The following is a 19,552-nucleotide window of genomic DNA, read 5'->3' on the forward strand; positions in this document are numbered from 1 at the left end:
AATTAAGTCAAGCGAAGATTGCAGAAGAAGTTGGAGAATTATTATATGTTATCTCCATATTCACATTCATATTATATGAATTTATACTATATTATATATTATATTCATATTCAGAATATGACGCGATAATAATAGTGAAAGGTCCTCAAGATCTGGATGCACCATCAAGGCCTGGGAACCCCAAAGAACTAGTAAGACAGCTCCGTTATTATTAACACACTTTTGTTCTTTTTTTAAGCTGTGTTCTTTCATTTTTAATGTTTTTAATAATTATTATTTGTGAACGATTGTTTTTGTCATTGTTGTATGCTGTCCAGAGTCACTTGTTTTATGGAATGAATGTCTATACAAATCTGAAAAATAAATAAATTAATAAGATCTAGAACTTTTAACCTCTGAGTAATGTTTTATTGTGCAAAAGAATTCTTTACTGTCAAAAGAATATGACCGCTTGAGGTGGAAAAAAAATGAAACTTTGATTTTGGGTTTATCAACTAGACTGATTTGTCTTTATAGAAATGGCTAGTTTATATTATTATAGAAAAGTAAAAAGCTGTGGTTTGATGTTAATGCTTTATTTAATTGCAACAGAGGGAGTCTGAAATCAACACTTTTCTTTCTCCCCCCACCCGAGCCCCCTCACTTCTCTTTCTCCTTCCCCCCCATCTTCCTATTTGCTTTTGCATTTTGTATTTTATTCTACAATGTAATAAAATGTTTAAACAGCAAAAAAAGAGAAGAAGAATATTTAAAAGTTTAAAAAAAGAATGTTGCATTATATTTGGCAACTTTCCAATTTTGACTCCTGATGTTCAGAACAGTAGGTTACAACTTTTTTAATTTATTTATTATTAGACTTATATACTGCCCATTTTCCAGAGACAACTCACTGAATCCCAACATTTGCTAGTTAATTGTAATTGCACTGAAAACTATTTACACATCTGTTTTATTTCAGCAATGCCTTATTTCTGTGTTTTTAGCTGAGAAGAAAATACCTACGCATACATTGCTTTTAATATTATTCCCAACTTCTAAACAAAAGCCGGCTTTTGATCAGCTCTAAAGTTTACAGAGGAAGATTTATGTACAGTATTTACTACCCTGTACTTCAATTAAAAAATAAAAGTTCCATGCAGGCTTATAAAGCACCACAAATTATTTTTTACATGATATTAAATAACTTTTGCTGAACTCCTTAACTCCTGTATAAAGTTCAATTAAGAATATCCCTACCATCTCAGAATAGTTTCTGAGCATGCATGTGCTTCCGTACAGGGTCACATGCAAGCGTTGTTTATTTCTTTTACACACTGCAGCCAATCTTTATTTATCAATTTATTTACTATAATTATCTGTAGGTCACTTACTTGAATGACTTTAGACAATTTACAACTATATATTTATAACCATGTTTTCCAACCTTAGCATCTTGGAGATGTATAGACTTCAGAATGCTGGCTGGGGATTGATTGAGTGATTGAATAATTTGCTTATTTAATTAATTAATTATTTTGTCAACAAGTACAGGAAACAAGTATCAGTATAGACATAGACATGGACACGTGAAAAAATAGCACAAATAAATGGATATAAATAAGCAAAACATAGCCATAAACACATAAAATGAGTACATATAAATGGGGACAGTAGGACAGGGACGGTAGGCACACTAGTGTGCTTATGCATGCCCCCTTAGGGACCTCTTAAGAAACGTGTAAGGTCCACGGTAGACAGTTTAAGGTAAAAGGTATCGGGGTTAGAAAAACTAACGACAGGATCAGGTAGAGTGTTCCAGACATTTACTACTCTGTTGCTGAAGTTGTATTTTCTGCAATCAAGATTAGAGCAGATGACATTTAGTTTGTATTTATTGATAGCCCTTGTGTTATTGTGGTTAAAGTTAAAGTAGTCATTAACAGATAGGACATTAAGGTAGATAATCTTGTGTACTAAGCTTAGGTCGGAATGTAGACAGCGTAGTTCAAGGTTATCCAGGCCTAAAATTTCAAGCCTGGTGGTATAAGAAATTTTATTGTGGGCAGAGGAGTTGAGTACTCTTCTTGTAAAATACCTCTGGACCCTCTCTAATGTATTAATGTCTTAAATACAGTGTGGGTTCCAGGCAGGTGAACAGTATTCAAGGATAGGTCTGGCAAAGGTTTTGTATGCCCTAGTTAGAAGTATAGCATTTCCAGAGAGAAAACTTCATAAAATAAGACTGACAACTCTTAATGCCTTTTTAGCAATGTTGTTTCAGTGAGCTCTGGGGCTTAGATTTGGATTTCTGGGATTTGAAGTCCACATATCTTCAAACTGCCAAATATAAGAAAAACTGCACTGCACGTTTATTATTGTAAAATAAAATAAATATTCAGATCATTTAAATCTTAACAATTCTGCTTCTGTCTTCCATAAAACCTATTCTCTAAAATCCCTGTAGAGGAAGGAGCAGCCTTTTTTCAAAGCAAATGTTGATAAAGGCTTCTGGGCACAAACAGTGGAAAATCCTTTTCATCTATTCTCATAGCAGAAATTCTCTCCTGGATTATAAAGAACCATTCTACTAGCAGGAAGCAAATACAAAACATAACTGAATTGTTTGAACCCAGAAATAGTCTGAATAACAGTTGAAATAAATCTGCATTGATAGAATAGAATAGAATAGAATAGAATAGAATAGAATAGAATAGAATAGAATAGAATAGAATAGAATAGAATAGAATAGAATAGAATAGAATAGAATAGAATAGTTGGAAACTCTTGGAGATCTTCTAGTCCAGGGGTCTCCAACCTTGGCAACTTTAAGACTTGTGGACTTCAACTCCCAGAATTCCTCAGCCAGCTTTGCTGGCTGAGGTATTCTGGGAGTGAAAGTCCACAAGTCTTAAAGTTGCCAAGGTTGGAGACCCCTGTTCTAGTCCAACCCCCTGCTCAGGCAGGAAACCCTATAGTCATGGGAGCCTCACTGTGCAACAAATTCTTCCAGATATACAATGCTACCAAAAAACCTGACTGATCCCTGACATATAGAAAACGGCTTGTGAAAATAAGTTCAATATTTGGGCAGATTTATTTAGGAATAAGTGGAAACTCCAGGTAAAATGAGTTATTGAAATTTTCATATAATCCAATGTTCAGTGGTAAGGAGGAGCTCCCTCTGAACAACGTAACATAATATGATAAAAAAATCAGAGAAAATAAGCAATTCTTGATGCCCCCCCCTTTGGACATTTATCCCAGAATATTACTAAATTTCTTCCACAAAACTTGGGGAACAAAGGGGATGCTAGCAATTACCAGTTTCTCTCTGTTTGTTGTTTCATTATCCATCTCCTTTTTATGTTTGAGTATATCACTGTGGATGTCCTCAGTCTCATGCTCAAGTCCATATTTAATTTTAAGGTGCTTCAGCTTAATTTGGGGTGCATCTATCTCATCCTTCATACATGTCTGTTCCAAACTGATGGAGTCCATTAGAGCAACAACCTCTTGTAGTCTGTCTTCAACTTGACAAAGAATATCATACTGCACCTTAAGTGAAAAAGTGCAAGATTATAATGACAAGAGAATTTGCACAGCTGCCAATATTATCACCCTCTATAAATATGCTATCAGAGAGAATAAAATAGTTAGGATAAAACACTAGTAACATTTTTCATAAAGAATTGCATTCAGTTTTGGTCGCCACAATATAAAAAAGATGTTGAGACTCTAGAAAGAGTGCAGAGAAGAGCAACAAAGATGATTAGGGGACCGGAGGCTAAAACCTATGAAGAACGGTTGCAGGAACTGGTTATGCCTAGTTTAATGAAAAGAAGGACTAGGGGAGACATGATAGCAGTGTTCCAATATCTCAGGGGCTGCCACAAAGAACAGGGAGTCAAACTATTCTCCAAAGCACTTTAGGGTAGAACAAGAAGCAATGGATGGAAACTAATCAAGGAGAAATTACCTGACAGTTAGGACAATTAATCAGTGGAACAACTTGCCTCCAGAAGTTGTGAATGCTCCAACACTGAAAATTTTTAAGAAGATGTTGGAAAACAATTTGTCTGAAGTGGTGTAGGGTTTCCTGCCTGAGCAGGAGGTTGGACTAGAAGACCTCCAAGGTCCCTTCCAACTCTGTTATTATGTTATGTTAATTAGGTAGTTCATAAAGAGAAGTAAACAAAAGGCAATGTCTTTGTCAGGGATCATCCTTGTTCTCTGATTTGCACAGAAACTGATATCCATATTCACATAAATACATGAAGTCCTCGATTTACAACACTTCATTTAGTGGCCATTCAAAGTTACAACAGCACTGAAAAAAGTGACTTATGACCGTTTTTGACATTTATGATCATTGCAGCATCCCCACGGTCACATGATCAACATTTGCACACTTGGCAACTGGCATGTATTTACGACGGTTTCTGTGTCCTGGGGTCATGTGATCATCTTTTGCAATCGTCTGACAAGCAAAGTCAATGGGGAAGCCAGATTCACTTAACAACCGTGTTACTACCCTAACAACTGCTGTGATTCACTTAATAGCTGTGCCAAGGATGGTCGTAAAATAGGGCAAAACTCAAATATCTGTCTTGCTTAGCAACATAAATTCGGGGCTCAATTGTGGTCGTACGTCGAGGACTATCTGTAAAAGAAAAAGCACCGTACTCCCAAGGGAATGCACAGTCAGATCTACCTTGTTCAATGAAATGAACAGTATGAGGTGGTGCTGACACCAAATTGCTTTTAAAAGAATATCAATTACTTTTACTTGATTCCCAGCTGACCTATCTGATTACTAGATAAGTTATGTAAGATGACTCAGTTGTGTAAGAAAGCAGCCGTGGAACACATAGCAAGAGTTCCTTTTACCCTTGTTCAGTTTAATTGTTCATGTGGTAATCTTGAAAGCAATCTCATTTGACATTGATAAAAACTCTGCACCAATAAATAAAAAGATGTTGTTCGTAAAATTCTAACTTTCAGTATTTTTCTTTCTTGTTTTATCAATCATTATTTTTATTCTGGGATGGAAACACTGTTGCCCAGATTTCATTGAATTTAGCTCTCACTTCATTGTGCTTGCTGTTTTATGGGTTTTATTGTAATTTCCTTGATTATCTGCGAGCCATTCCAAGTCTCAATATTCAGAGTCATACAAGTTTAACAAATTATCATTATTATTGCATTGTTACTCTTTCAAGTTCATTGATTTTCAAATTCACTGGAAACAAAAGTCCTCCTGACCTGGTTTTGCTCTGCACCCACAGGCTCCCACAAATCCTCTAGAGAAGTTATCAACAGTGTTGTCAACTCTTCACACTGCTGGTGCCCCTCAACACTGCCTTCCAAGAGCTTTGTTGTATTCTGCGATTTAAGGAGAAACTCAAGATTAAAACCAACATGCATAGATAGTTGTCCAATATAATGACGTATTTACTGCAGACTATTAGGCTTCTCCATAGAAATACCGTATTATCTTCCTGGACCCATATACAAATAAACAAATATATTTTATTTATTAAACAATATATATATTGTTTAATATAAATATAGAGCCACCCAGAATGACCGTGTGAGAGTCAGACAGCTATATAAATTTAATAATTAATTAAACTTTTACAAATAAATAAATAAATAAAAATATATCCAACTGGTAATTGAAGTGGTATGATCTAGGTCCCATTTCATCCTATCCTAACTATTTGTTTGAATCAAATCTAATCGCACATCTAATGAACCTTTATATTGCAAGATATACACTAACAGAGTTTCATTCTGGATCTTCCAAACCAATAACCTGCCAAGATGCCAACCTGTAATCGGCTAAGAAGACATTGGTAGAGATGCTGTAAAGCCATCAATGATTCTGCACTGAAGCTATTAGTGCATGTCTCCAAAGAACTGCGTTGCCTTGTTAGTTCATTTAAGAGAAACATTAGGCCTTCAATTTCTTTCAGAAGTGCAGAATAATTGTTTAGCTGACTTTGCCCTTGCTGTGAATTGGGATGAATATCAACGTTTAATCCTTGCTTCTGCTTCTCTACTTCATAAAACAGTGCTTTGATGGCATCTTCTGTCTGCTTCACATGTTCCATTTGATGCTGGAGTTGTTCCTGGTCCCTATGACAGAAAAAAAATCAGTATCAGTTTAATTAACTAATCGCTGAATATATAGGACAGGGGTGTCAAACTCAAGGTCCGGGTGCCGAATCCGGCCCATGGGGTACTTAGATCTGTTCTGCGGGGCCACTCTGGAAGCAGCAGACCTACCTGTGATGCCTCTGCCAACGAAAACGGTGCTTGGGAGGGCCACATGTGGCCTTCACAAGCTCTGTTTTCGCTGGCAGAGGGTTGCAGGAAGCTGTGGTCATCAACTTCTGGGATCCCTGCCTTCTTTACCAGATCTTTTTGTAATTAAATTCGTTCTTTTTAAAATTAATGTAATTTTTAATAATTTTAATGGTCATTATTTGCCTTGAGTAACCCATATGTAATAAAGAAATTACCCATATGTAATAAAATTTATATTTTAATATAAATGAAGAAAAAATGTATTTTTTTTAATGCTCCAACACTGGAAATTTTTAAGAAAATGTTGGATAACCATCAGTCTGAGATGGTGTAGGGTTTCCTGCCTGGGCAGCGGGTTGGACTAGAAGGCCTCCAAGGTCCCTTCAAACTCTGTGGTTGTTGTTGTTGTTATTATTATTATTTATATATATTTTTCTGCAGTGATTAGTTAAAAACTTGCAGTCAAAAAATCTTCAGTTTTCCAGTACCGTAGTTTCAGCAATATTATTTGAGTGGAGAATTTCTGGAGGAGTTTTATACTGGGTGATATTACTATAGAATGACTCTTCTGCATTTTCAGCTCAATGGACATTTTCATGGTGTAATCTAGGCTACTTACTTCAGACAGCCAATAACCAGATGAATAGTGGAGTCCCACTTCTTTTGGACATCAGAAACTATCTGCTCAATAGCTAGGTTCTTGCTCTTATCGTCACACTTCAAATGTTCTCCAACAGATATGATAGTTTGCAATTTAGCATTGCCTTCTTCTTTCAACAAAGCAATCTCCTGTATTGTAAGAAATAACTTGAAGATAATTGTTTTCACTCACTGTTTTGACTTAGCACCCAGGCCAAATAACATGGTAAAATTATCAAGTGGAACAACCCTTTTTAAAAAATTGTCATTCCAGTTAAACCTCATACAATGAAAGTTAACAAACTGCTTCTAGTTCTTTTGTTAATTTCCTAAATATTGGAAGACATTGCAATATTGGAGACAGTGGGAATGGAAAAATAGGAGGAAGAAGATAAGTATGATATGTTTGCTGCCTTGAATTATTTGTAAAAATAATGGCAGGATACAAATAAATAAATCACATAAATAAAACAATTAAGTGTTTATTAAACTTATAAAGTGCTTTGGTCAAGTACTAGTAATTAGGAACAAGGGTTGAATTCAAAACACTGTTTATTACATACTACCTATACACCAGGGGTGAAATGCTCCTAGTTCCGACCGGATCTTGCAATCCGGTAGCGATCACAGCTGGGGGTTCGGCGATCCGGTTCCGGTGAGCACGAGAGCAGCTGATAAAGAGGGAAGCTCCTCTGAGACCTATTGTCAAATGACATCTTTTGCTTAAATATCCCTCGCTACCAGGATAAACAGGTATCCCCAATTAAACGAGGTCCTGAGGATCCCTACGATATATTTCAAGAGTGATAATTTTAGCTTACCGCTCCTCCAAAACCACCGGCAACTACCACTCAACTGCCGTTACCACTTCCATCTTGTAACGGCTGCTCTCAGAAATCTAACCTAAATCTGAGTGATCAAATAACCGCTTAAATAATTGACCGAGTGGATTCAGGAGACCTGATCTGTGCGGCTGCCACTGCCGCCCCTCACCGCTACCAGGACTCAGACGACCTTAGTGGATTCAGTAGATCCTGATTTGAGCGCCTGCCGCCCATCCTCACTGCTGCGGGATACGGACGACCGTTGGTCAACCGCCGCCCCGCTGTTTCACCTCTGGTGGCCCGTGAACTCAGAAGATCCGGATTTGAGGGCTGCTGCTGCAGCCGCCTCCGCTGCCGGTGGGCACTGACCGCCAAACAGCTGATTCAAACAACCGCCGCCCACCGCTGACCCACGCCGCATCCGCATTCTGACAGCCGTCGGACCACCGCCTGGCCCGCTGATTCTTCTCTGGTGGCCCGTGAACTCAGAAGATCTGATTTGAGGGCTGCTGCTGCAGCCGCCTCCGCTGCCGGTGGGCACGACCGCCAAACAGCTGATTCAAACAGCCGCTGCCGCCGCCCGCCGCTGACCCACGCCAGATCCGCATTCTGACAGCCGTCAGACCACCCCTGGCCCCACTGATTCTTCTCTGGTGGCCCAGTGGACTCAGGAGATCCGGATTAGTGAGGCTGCTGCTGCCGCCGCCTCAGCTGCCGGTGTACACACGACCGGCAAACAGCTATTCAAGCAGCGATTCTAACAGCCGCCGCCACCGCCCACTCTACTTCCTCCTCCATACCCAAAGGTCTTTTAAATCTCCACCAATCTCCACCATAAACATAGTGGATCACAGCATCCACAATTGCTATCCCTGCTTACTCCATTTTCACATCACTTCCTTCTCTGCACCTCCAGTATCCCTACTCCAAATTTATTCCAGTGTAAGTGAAAGAGAGTGAAATAGTAATTGAGAAAGATTGTTTTAGAAAAGATACTTCCTCCATTATCGAATAATTATAAAATTATTCAATAATTAAAATAATTATAAAATTATTCAATAATTAAAATAGAAATAATAAGAAAGATACTTCTTCATTACTTATCACATAATTTATTTAAAATAATAATATTAAATATATCTATCTATCTATCACTATGCCAGCCAAAAAATCCAACTCTGATAAAAACTTAGAAGCAAGAATAATAGCTACAATTGAACTAAACTTGGAAAAAAGAATACTTGCTATTGAACAAAACCTAGAAAAAAGAATACTAGCCATTGAACAAAACATAGAAAAAAATCCTATCAGTTATAGAACAAAGCTTCACCAATCTGATAAAACAAATTACAACACAAAAAAATGATTTCTCGACTGATCTAAATCTCTTCCCAACTCATCTACCTTTACATAATACTGATCCTTCAACCCTACCTAAACAACAATTTACTACTGACCAACTAATTAGAGATGCCTTAGAGAGAGGCCAAAAAATAAATAATGCAATATTATTTGGTCTAGATAACACAAATGAATCCGATATCACCAAAATTCAAAACTTAATTGGAAATTATAATTCATCATCCATCTCCCCAAATGAAATTATTTCAGTCTCCAGAGATGGTCCTGAATATAAAAACAGTGACGGATCAATAGCACCAAGATTCTGCAGAGTCATCTGCATAAACGAGAACAGTAAACGAAGTTCATATATACCATCAACTCTATTGCTAAATCTAATCCTGCCTACAGTAAACTTAGATCACGCCCTGATCTATCTTTCCTGCAGCGGATACGTTCTCGTGAACTCCGCACTGAGCTTAAACGAAGACAAGATAATGGTGAATCAAACCTATATATTGATTACCGTGCCAATTGCATTAAAATTAAATCCTTCAATCAAAATTCACCACCAAACCCCCCATCACCCATAACATCCAACCAGCCATCCCAACAACCAATCAAGTACCCATCAGCCAACCATCCATCGAAACTGTCATCCAATCAGCCATCGAACAAACCATTCAACCAGCCATCCGTACAGCTATCCAACAAACTATTCAACCAGCCATCCGTTCATCCATCCAACCAACCTTCCAACCAGCCTTTCAACCATCCATCCAACAAACCTTATCAACAAACAGTCTAGTACCCAACATCCAAGCACTCACTACCCAAAACTTCCATCCACCCATCCAACCTCCAATACAACCACCAGTTATACATATCCTCAACCAACTAACATTCAAAACTAGGTATGCACGCCTCTTACCTCTTTAACACCTCTTTCTACAGATTTTAAATGTAAATTGATGAATGCAAGAAGTATTCTTAACAAATTACCTGAATTTATCCTCCTGCTAAACAGTGGTACATTTGACATTATATTTATTTGCGAAACATGGCTAATCTCTTCCATCCCTGCTTCCATCATTTTAAACAAAGAATATCAAGTTCACCGCTCAGATCGTGAAAACCAAGAGGTGGTGGAGTGGCTATTTTCTATAAAAAGTCACTTAATCTAAAAACATACAAGTTGCCCACAAACTTTCTCTTCCTGAAACTATTGTATGTGATCTATCCTCTAATACCGCACTTCGATTCATTCTATGCTACAGAGCCCCGACTACGATATTACTCATGCTAATATTTTAACCTCATTACTAACTTGGGCTGCCTCTTGCCCATATCCACTCATCTTCCTGGGTGACCTAAATTTACCTCTCATCAACTGGATAACTAACGAAAGTACAACTGATCCAATCCACACAACAATATACAACGCTGTTACTAACCTAGGTCTTGAACAACTTGTAACCAATAATACAAGACTAAACAACTGCCTTGACCTCATCTTCTGCAACAATAACAATACCATTTATGGACTACAAATAAGAGAACCCTTTTCCAACAGTGATCATTGCATGATTGACTTCCATCTTAATATACGTTGTGACTTTAACCATCATATCAATAGCATTCCCATTTACAACTTCAAAAAAGCCAATTATGACTCTATAAACAATGATCTTTCATTTCTAGACTGGCAAAATCTGTTCTCAACCTGTATAACTGCTGAAGACCACTATAGAGTTTTTCTACTCGAAATCAACAGAGTCATCGAACTATATGTACCACTAACTACCATCAAGATTAGGAAAAGCAAACTACCCATATCAATAAAAAAGCTTCAATCTAAAAAAAGATCCCTCTGGAAAAGAAACAAAAAGGGCTATGTAGCTAATTTTAAAAAACGCTACAGAACTATATGCAACCAAACAAAACTGAATGCACAAATTACCACACCAAGCAAGAAGAGGATCTTCACAAATTCCAGTCGTGCCTTCTATAATTTTGTCAACAACAAGCTTAGAAACTCTAGACGCATGCCACCTCTAAAAGATCCTGATGGCAATGAATACAATGCTGAAGAATCTAGAGCAAACCTCTTTAATAAATTCTTTGCATCAGTTTTTGTCAACAGTGATGGCACTCATCCAACATTCCAAATTTGTACAATCAATGAGCATGACAACTTAACAATTGTTGATTTTACAGAAGAAAATGTTGGTAAAGCTCTAAGTAAATTGAAGCCATCTCTATCCATTGGACCTGATGGTCTTTGTGCTTACTTTTTTAAAAAACTCTCTAGTAATCTAGCAGAACCCCTAAGTATAATCTTTAATATAGCCTTTAGAACCAGTTCCCTTCCCAGTCTCTGGTCGCTAGCCACAGTCATTCCAGTTTTCAAAAAAGGCGACCCCAGCTTAGTTGATAATTATAGACCTATCTCCCTATGTTGCGTCGCCTGCAAGGTTATGGAATCCATCATCAACCAATCCATTACCTTACACTTAGAAATGCACAACCTTCTCTCAAATAAACAATTTGGCTTCAGGTAAAATTATCATGCAATCTACAACTTCTACTGTAAAACCTATGGACTACTAATCTTGATCTAGGTAAATCAATAGATGCAATATACATAGACTTCTGCAAAGCTTTTGACTCAGTAGTACATGATAAACTTCTCCTAAAATTAAAATCCTATGGCATTTCAGGACCCTTACACCACTGGATATCTGCTTTTTTGTCAAACAGACAACAAATAGTTAAAATTGGTAATGCTCTTTCAAATCCTGTTCCTGTCAAGAGTGGTGTTCCTCAAGGCAGCGTTCTTGGACCTACTCTCTTTATAATATATATAAATGATCTTTGTATTGATATTTCAAGTAACTGTGTTCTCTTTGCTGATGATGTCAAACTTTTCAACACCACTGACAATGCATCCACAATTCAAAAGGACCTTGATCATCTATCTGCCTGGTCTAAAATTTGGCAACTACAAATTTCAACCAGTAAATGCTCAGTCTTGCACATTGGAAGAAAGAACCCAATCACAAAGTACATGCTTGATGGACATTGCCTCGCAGATGACCCCACCCTGTCAAAGACCTTGGAGTTTTTACATCTAACGATTTAAGTTCCAAAGCCCACTGCAACTACATAGCTAAGAAGGCTCTAAGAGTTGTCAACTTAATTTTACGTAGCTTCTTTTCAAAAAACACCATGCTACTGACCAGAGCATATAAAACATTTGTTAGGCCAATTCTTGATTACTGCTCTCCTGTCTGGAACCCTTACCATATATCTGACATCAACACAGTTGAGCGTGTCCAAAGGTATTTTACGAGAAGAATTCTCCATTCCTCTGAAACTAATAAAATACCTTATTCCACCAGACTTGATATCTTGGGTCTAGAAAACTTGGAACTTCGTCGCCTTCGACTGGATCTGGGTTTAGCATATAAAATCATCCGTTGTAATGTCCTTCCTGTCAATGACTTTTTTAGTTTCAATAACAATATCACAAGAGCTACAAACAGATTCAAACTCAATGTCAACCGTTCCAGTTTAGATTGCAGAAAACACGATTTCTGTAACAGAATTGTATATACTTGGAATGCATTACCTGACTCTGTGGTTTCTTCTCATAACCCCAAAGGTTTCACTCAAAAACTGTCCACGGTTGACCTCACCACTTTCCTAAGAGGACTCTAAAGGGGCGTGCATAAGAGCACAAACGTGCCTACCGTTCCTGTCCTACTGTTTCTTTCCCTATGTATATACACGTTTTTAGTACCTCATTTCTCCTCATATATACGTTCATATATTTATAACCTTTTATGTAACGCTTGTATATATTGTTATGACAAATAAATAAATAAATAAAATAAAAAATAAATCCGGTATCGATTGCTGAACCACCAGCAACACCCGCCACCTAGTTGTCATTATTTCCTGGTTTTAACCAGGAAGTAATGTGTTTTTTACCTTCCGCGCATGCGCAGAAGGTCTGCACGCATGGTGTGTGGACTTCCGAGTTGGTAAAGAAGGTAAGTAGATTTCATCCCTGCTATACACAAGAATCTGATCTACTAATAGTCAAGCCAAATTGGTCGCAGATAAGAGTCAACAGAATTCACAGGGTGCTCGACTTGGGTCTCTTGGGAGAATGCAATGACTCTTTACTGATGACATGTTTAACCCTGCCATTGTGCTTGGCCTGTTCATCTTCTACAGCTTTGATACTGAACTACCAAAATACTATTTTGATATTTCACTAATTTAATTTGTGCTAGTTAAAAGTTAAGGGTTCTGAAACATGGACTGATTATAATGAAAAAGTGACAGAATAAAGGATTCTAAATGTGGGAAAGACCACTAACTGATCCCCAACATTTTAACCTTAGACTGGCTACTGTAGACCTCACCCCATTCCTAAGAGATCTGTAAGGGGTGTGCATAAGAGCACCAGCATGCCTATCGTCCCTGTCCTAATATGCTCTTTAATTGTATTCTTTTTATATATTCAATTCATTCTTATATTTATATATATTATCTAACACATACTCAATAAATAAATAAATAAGAAAGAAATAAAGTAAGTTTTGGTACCTTGATTTTGAGTAACCTTTCTTCCAGTGATATCTCAGATTCTTCAGCACTCATCTCCAAGACAGGCTTTTTTAGAATTTCCACCCAGCAAAACATGTTCCTGACAAGTTCTTCAAAATGCTTTCTTTCTATACAATACATCTCAGAAACTCCAAGGATTTTCTGTACATGATTAACCAACCTCTTGTATTTACAGACAAACTGGGCAGGTTTTAGAACTGCTTCATCATTGAAAAATCCTGAGTTTTTCAAATAATTTGCTCGGCAATCAAAAGAATCAAACCACTCCCTGTAAAAGAATAAGAATTATGTGAAATTTAATTGTCATCATTATTCCCCATAATGATTTACCTACGCTTTACCTACGTCATCATCCATTAAAGTTGTCAGAACTGGGCAATGTGAGTCAATTAATAACCTTCATATAAGCCAACTTCATATCATATAAGGCAACTTTTTTTCCAACTGACCAAGACAGGATGACCCAACATTTAAAATTTAAATGATTTTAAAATTTAAAATCACATTCTTTGCATTCTTCTATTTCATCACTGCATTCAACAGTCATTTTTTAAATAGGTAAAGATTGACAACTAGAACTCAAAATCATTATATTTACTCTTTTGCCTATGTGGGGAAATATACATAAAGCTGTGTTCAATTGTGAATACCAAATCTTTGAAAATACGTTTTTAGACAGGAACATTTTCAATAGAAAACATGCGTATTCCACTGAAATTAGCTCTCAAGAGAGGAGCAGAGTTAAATGAGTTGCTATAGCTAATACAAAATACCTTTGTTTGAGTAGAATTTGATAAAAATGTTCAAGTTCTGTCTTCTCTTTTTGAACTTGTTGCCATTTTTCTTCTTGAGTTCTTAGCCACTTCTGCAGACTCTTAAAGTCCTTTTCAAGCCTTCAAAGAAATAGAATAAATACTTACAAGAAAATCCTGTTAAGCTGTAAAAAGTAAAACCCATGAACAGTAGCACTTAACGCTATATAGTAAATTAATTTTGAGTCTAGTTCAGCAAGCTTACCTATTAATACTTATTTACTTATTTAATTTAATATAGTTTAGAATGTGAAGTCAAATGAGCCTTAGGAAATCTGGGCAGCAACAAAGCTAGTGGAGGAGACAGTATTCCAGCTGAGCTATTCAAAATCTTAAAAGTCGATGCAGTGAAAGTGCTATACTCAATTTGTCAGCAAATTTGGAAAACTCAGCAGTGGCCACAGGATTGGAAAAGGTCAGTTTACATTCCAATTTCAAAGAAAGGCAATGCCAAAGAATGTTCAAACTATCGCACCATTGCACTCATTTCACATGCTAATAAGGTTATGCTTAAAATCCTACAAGCTAAGCTCCAGCAGTATGTGGATCGAGAATTACCAGAAGTACAGGCAGGATTTCGAAGAGGCAAAGGAACCAGAGATCAAATTGCCAATGTACGCTGGATCAAGGAGAAAGCTAGGGAGTTCCAGAAAAACATCTACTTCTGCTTCATCGACTATGCTAAAGCTTTTGATTGTGTGGATCACAACAAATTGTGGCAAGTTCTTAAAGAGATGGGCATACCAGACCACCTTATTTGTCTCTTGAGAAACTTGTATGCGGGTCAAGAAACAACAGTGAGAACTGGACATGGAACCACTGATTGGTTCAAAATTGGAAAAGGAGTCCAGCAAGGCTGTATACTATCACCCTGCCTATTTAACTTATATGCAGAGCACATCATGAGAAAGGCAGGGCTGGATGAATAAAAAATTGGAATTAAGATTGCCGGGAGAAATATCAACAACCTCAGATATACAGATGATACCACTCTAATGGCAGAAAGCTAACAAAAACTAAAAAGCCTCTTGATGTGAGTGAAGGAGGAGAGTGCAAAAGTTGGCTTGAAACTCAACATTAAGAAAACTAAGATCATGGCATCCGGCTCTCTCAATTCCTGGCAGATAAAAGGGGAAGAAATGGAGGTAGTGACAGATTTTATTTTCCTGGGCTCCAAGATCACAGCAGATGGGGCCTGCAGCCAAGAAATTAAAAGATGCTTGCTCCTGGGGAGGAAAGCTATGGCAAATCTAGACAGCGTACTAAAAAGCAGAGACATCACCCTGCCAACAAAAGTGCGTATAGTCAAGGCTATGGATTTCCCAGTTGCAATGTATGGCTGTGAAAGTTGGACCAAAGGCTGAGCACCAAAGAATTGAGGCCTTTGAACTCTGGTGCTGGAGAAGACTCCTGCGAGTCCCTTGGACTGCAAGGCGAACAAACAAGTCAGTCCTAGAGGAGATCAACCCCGACTACTCTTTAGAAGGCCAGATCTTGAAGATGAAACTGAAATACTTTGGCCACCTAATGAGAAGGAAGGACTCACTAGAGAAGAGCCTAATGCTGGGAAAGATTGAGGGCAAAAGAAGAAGGGGACGACAGAGAACGAGGTGGCTGGATGGAGTCACTGAAGCAGTAGGCATGAGTTTAAATAGATTCCAGAGGATGGTAGAGGACAGGAAGGCCTGGAGGAACATTGTCCATGGGGTCGCGATGGGTCGGACACGACTTTGCAACTAACAACAACAACAACAACTTATTTAACACTGTAGGAGGAGGAATACATCAATCTCAAAACTTATTTTGGGGGGGACTAGATTTAAAGTCCATCTAATCACTCTGGATCAGAATATACATGAGAAAAGCTTAGTTCATTTTGGCTTCTTACCTAGCAAACTGTTGAAGAAAGTAATGAAGCTCAATTTTTCGTGCCTGACATTTGGAAATTACTCTTTGCAATTCCACTTCTTGGTCCCTCACCCAGTTACTCAACTGATAGACATTTGCTTTGGGCAAATAGTTTTTCACCTGGTTCAAAACAGTCTTCACCTCATCAATATCATTGCCTTTGTCTTCAATATGTAGGAAACTCTGAAAAAAAAACCATAATGAGAGACAATCATTTCACTGGTGCCATTGTTTGATATGTTTTATAGTTGCTCTGTCTGTCTGTCTGTCTATTTGTCATCCATCTATCCATCCAAAACTCACTCCTTGATTGTTGCAATAAGTGACAATTTCTGAATAGGGTATAACCAATTGATCAGCAGCTACAGAACTGATTTCTCATTCAACATTGATGCATGATTGTTCAATAGAATTCAATTCTCACTCACATTTCTCTTGGCATAGCCAAAAGAAACCATTAACATTAACATGTAATCAATTAATCAAAGGCTTCTATCTCAAAGCATCCATTCGCATTGCAACCTCTAGTACAGGTAGTCCTTGACTTACAACAGTTTTGTTTAATGACCGTTCAAAGTTACAAGGGAAGTGAAAAAAGTGACTTATGACCATTTTTCACTCTTATGACAATTGCAGCATACCATAATCATCTGATTTAAATTCGGGCACTTGGCAACTGACTCATATTTATGATGATTCCTTGGTTTCATGTGATCATCTTCTGCAACCTTCTGACAAGCAAAGTCAATGGGGACTCACTTAGCAACCATGTTACAAAGTTAACAACTGCAGCAGTTTACTTAACAACTGTGGCAAGAAAAGTTGTAAAATAAGGCAAAACTCACTTAACAAATGTTTCACTTAGCAACAGAAATGTTGGGCTCCATTGTGGTCGTAAATTGAGGACTACCTGTATATAGGTTCTATTCTTGATAGAATTACTGTTCTGTTAATCAATAAACTTGTAGTTGGTTTCCTATGTTAATATGTATTGCCACCCATCTTAATCAAATATAAAACAATAGAAAAGACAATAAAAGATAATGTAAAAATAATCAACTCCTCAAATAGCACAAGGCAAAATGACAAACTAGGCTCAACTAACATCCTGAACCTAAAACCTAAGAGAAGTGCCAGGTTTTAAGGCTCCTAAAAGGCCAACATAACTGACTCATTATTAAGTCAATTAATTAAATTTAAATAAAATTAGTGAATGAAATTGGGTAATTAAAATATATGATTTGGGCCAGGGAGACTCAGTTTTAATATCTCACTTATCCATAATAGCCAACTCTATAATTACCTCACAGTCATTGTTATCTTTCAATAAAGATAAAAAGACCATGTGTTATTTTTCTGACAACTCTGGAGGAATGACAGATTAAAAATATAGCAAAAGGAAAAATAAAATTAGAAAAATGCATAAAATGCACTGATTTAAACCTCCCTTCTTTCTTTCAGATGGAACTTGTACATTCTAAGAAGGTATTTGCCCTCTACAGACTCCATCAAAAATTAAACTAGGTCAGGGGTCTGCAAACTTGGCTCTTTTAAGACTTGTGGACTTCAACTCCCAGAGTTCCTCAGCCAGTTGAAGTCCACAAGTCCACAAGTCTTAAAAGAGCCAAGTTTGCAGATCCTTGAACTAGGTTATACATCGGTCTATTGAAGAGTCAGTGGTCTGTTACAGAAGTAAGTTTCAGTAAAATCTTTCTAGAACCGTATCCTTAACAGGATCACTAGATAAGGGCTGCAAAAATCTGGATAACTCAAGATAGTAGCAAATAATTCAGTTTTTCTAGATATTTTGGTTGCTGTTCAGTTATTCAGATTTTGCATTCCAGCTCTGCACTATTCTCTGAGGCACATTTGTAAGAAGGAAATGCTATGAACCATCTCATTTCTCCACACTAAATTTATGTAGGACTACAACTTTAATCTATTTAACTATTCTGCTCTTTCGTATTCTAAAAGAACACACAATACAATACGTGAAACTAAAACACACCCTCAGTTTTAATGTGAGAAAAACAGGGCTAATTTATTTAGAATCTGAAGAATCCTGAAGGAAAGCAGTCAACACAATTTGCAGTCTTATGCCTTACCATTAGTTGATGAATTTTCTTTTCCGCCATCTCTTTTGTTTCAGGGGAGTCAAAACACTCTTCCAGACAGATCTGGAGATTGCTGAACCAATCATCAAAATGCTTACACTGGTCTGTAGGGAGATGCAATTTAAAATTTGAAGGGGGAAAAAAAAGATTAGTAGGATGAAGAGTCACAGGGCTTCATTATTTGAATCAAAGCAATTAGCTCTGTTGTTGCTGGGCTCCTCTTGGGCCTTGGATGTAAAGCCTTTACAAATTTAAGTATCAATCAGAAAAACAATATAAAATCCTTGAATAAGAATTATTTTACATTGAAAAAGAATCACTTTCCCTCAATACAATTATATCTTTAAAATTAAGTTACAAATCTATATTACTATATACTTACTATCATAACTATATTATAAGTATATAAAAATTTGAAGTAGTTACTTCATGAATGTTTCTAAACAGTTTAAGTATTGTATTCTGTTCCTTTCTGTGGCTCCAAAACACTTTTACATAAAGCAACTGTCAATTCAGGCTATTTTCCCCAGTTAAAATTTGCTTTTAAAGAAAACCGAGACTGCTTGAAATTGGCAACTTAAGAAAAATAAAAATAAAAATAACTTTTCACTCACGGTTCAAGAGAGTTGTAAAGTAATCCTGAAATGTTTGTTTTTTTGAATTAAATAAATCAGTGATACTTGTCAGCAGCTTCTTTAATTCAATAACATCAGGGTTCAGATAGCCTGTCCCTTTCTGAAGCAATTTCACATGTTGTTTTTGATGAAGAATCTTCTGATGTATTTCCTAAATAAGAAAGGGAATACCACTTACATGTTGACAGAAAACCTATCTGGAAATAATTTTGCTAAGCTAGGTGCCTAGGTTCCTAGTCAAGGAAATCAGGAACATTAAGGATGCTCAAATGACATTTGTTAGCACCTTTTTAAAGAAGTTGCATCTTTTCCTGGGATCAAACAGAGCCCAGGAAAATAGCATCCTGCTATAA

General features: G+C 37.1%; 1 protein-coding gene across 11 annotated transcripts in view; it reads right to left on the reverse strand.

The window, feature by feature from the left end:
• Positions 1–19,552, reverse strand: part of SYNE2 (spectrin repeat containing nuclear envelope protein 2) — a 276,441-nt gene that overhangs the window by 158,861 nt on the left and 98,028 nt on the right. For all 11 annotated transcript variants that reach the window (XM_058162907.1, XM_058162909.1, XM_058162908.1 and 8 more), the window contains 9 exons: positions 19,179–19,350; positions 18,556–18,668; positions 16,431–16,633; positions 14,504–14,623; positions 13,710–13,998; positions 6,908–7,077; positions 5,811–6,117; positions 5,242–5,361; positions 3,301–3,534 (listed from right to left, as the gene is read on the reverse strand). In XM_058162907.1, the coding sequence (XP_058018890.1) occupies positions 3,301–3,534; positions 5,242–5,361; positions 5,811–6,117; positions 6,908–7,077; positions 13,710–13,998; positions 14,504–14,623; positions 16,431–16,633; positions 18,556–18,668; positions 19,179–19,350 (1,728 nt within the window). The remainder of the gene's footprint in view (positions 1–3,300; positions 3,535–5,241; positions 5,362–5,810; positions 6,118–6,907; positions 7,078–13,709; positions 13,999–14,503; positions 14,624–16,430; positions 16,634–18,555; positions 18,669–19,178; positions 19,351–19,552) is intronic.

Source organism: Ahaetulla prasina, chromosome 1 (genome assembly GCF_028640845.1).
Source record: "Ahaetulla prasina isolate Xishuangbanna chromosome 1, ASM2864084v1, whole genome shotgun sequence".
Lineage (NCBI taxonomy): Eukaryota > Metazoa > Chordata > Lepidosauria > Squamata > Colubridae > Ahaetulla > Ahaetulla prasina.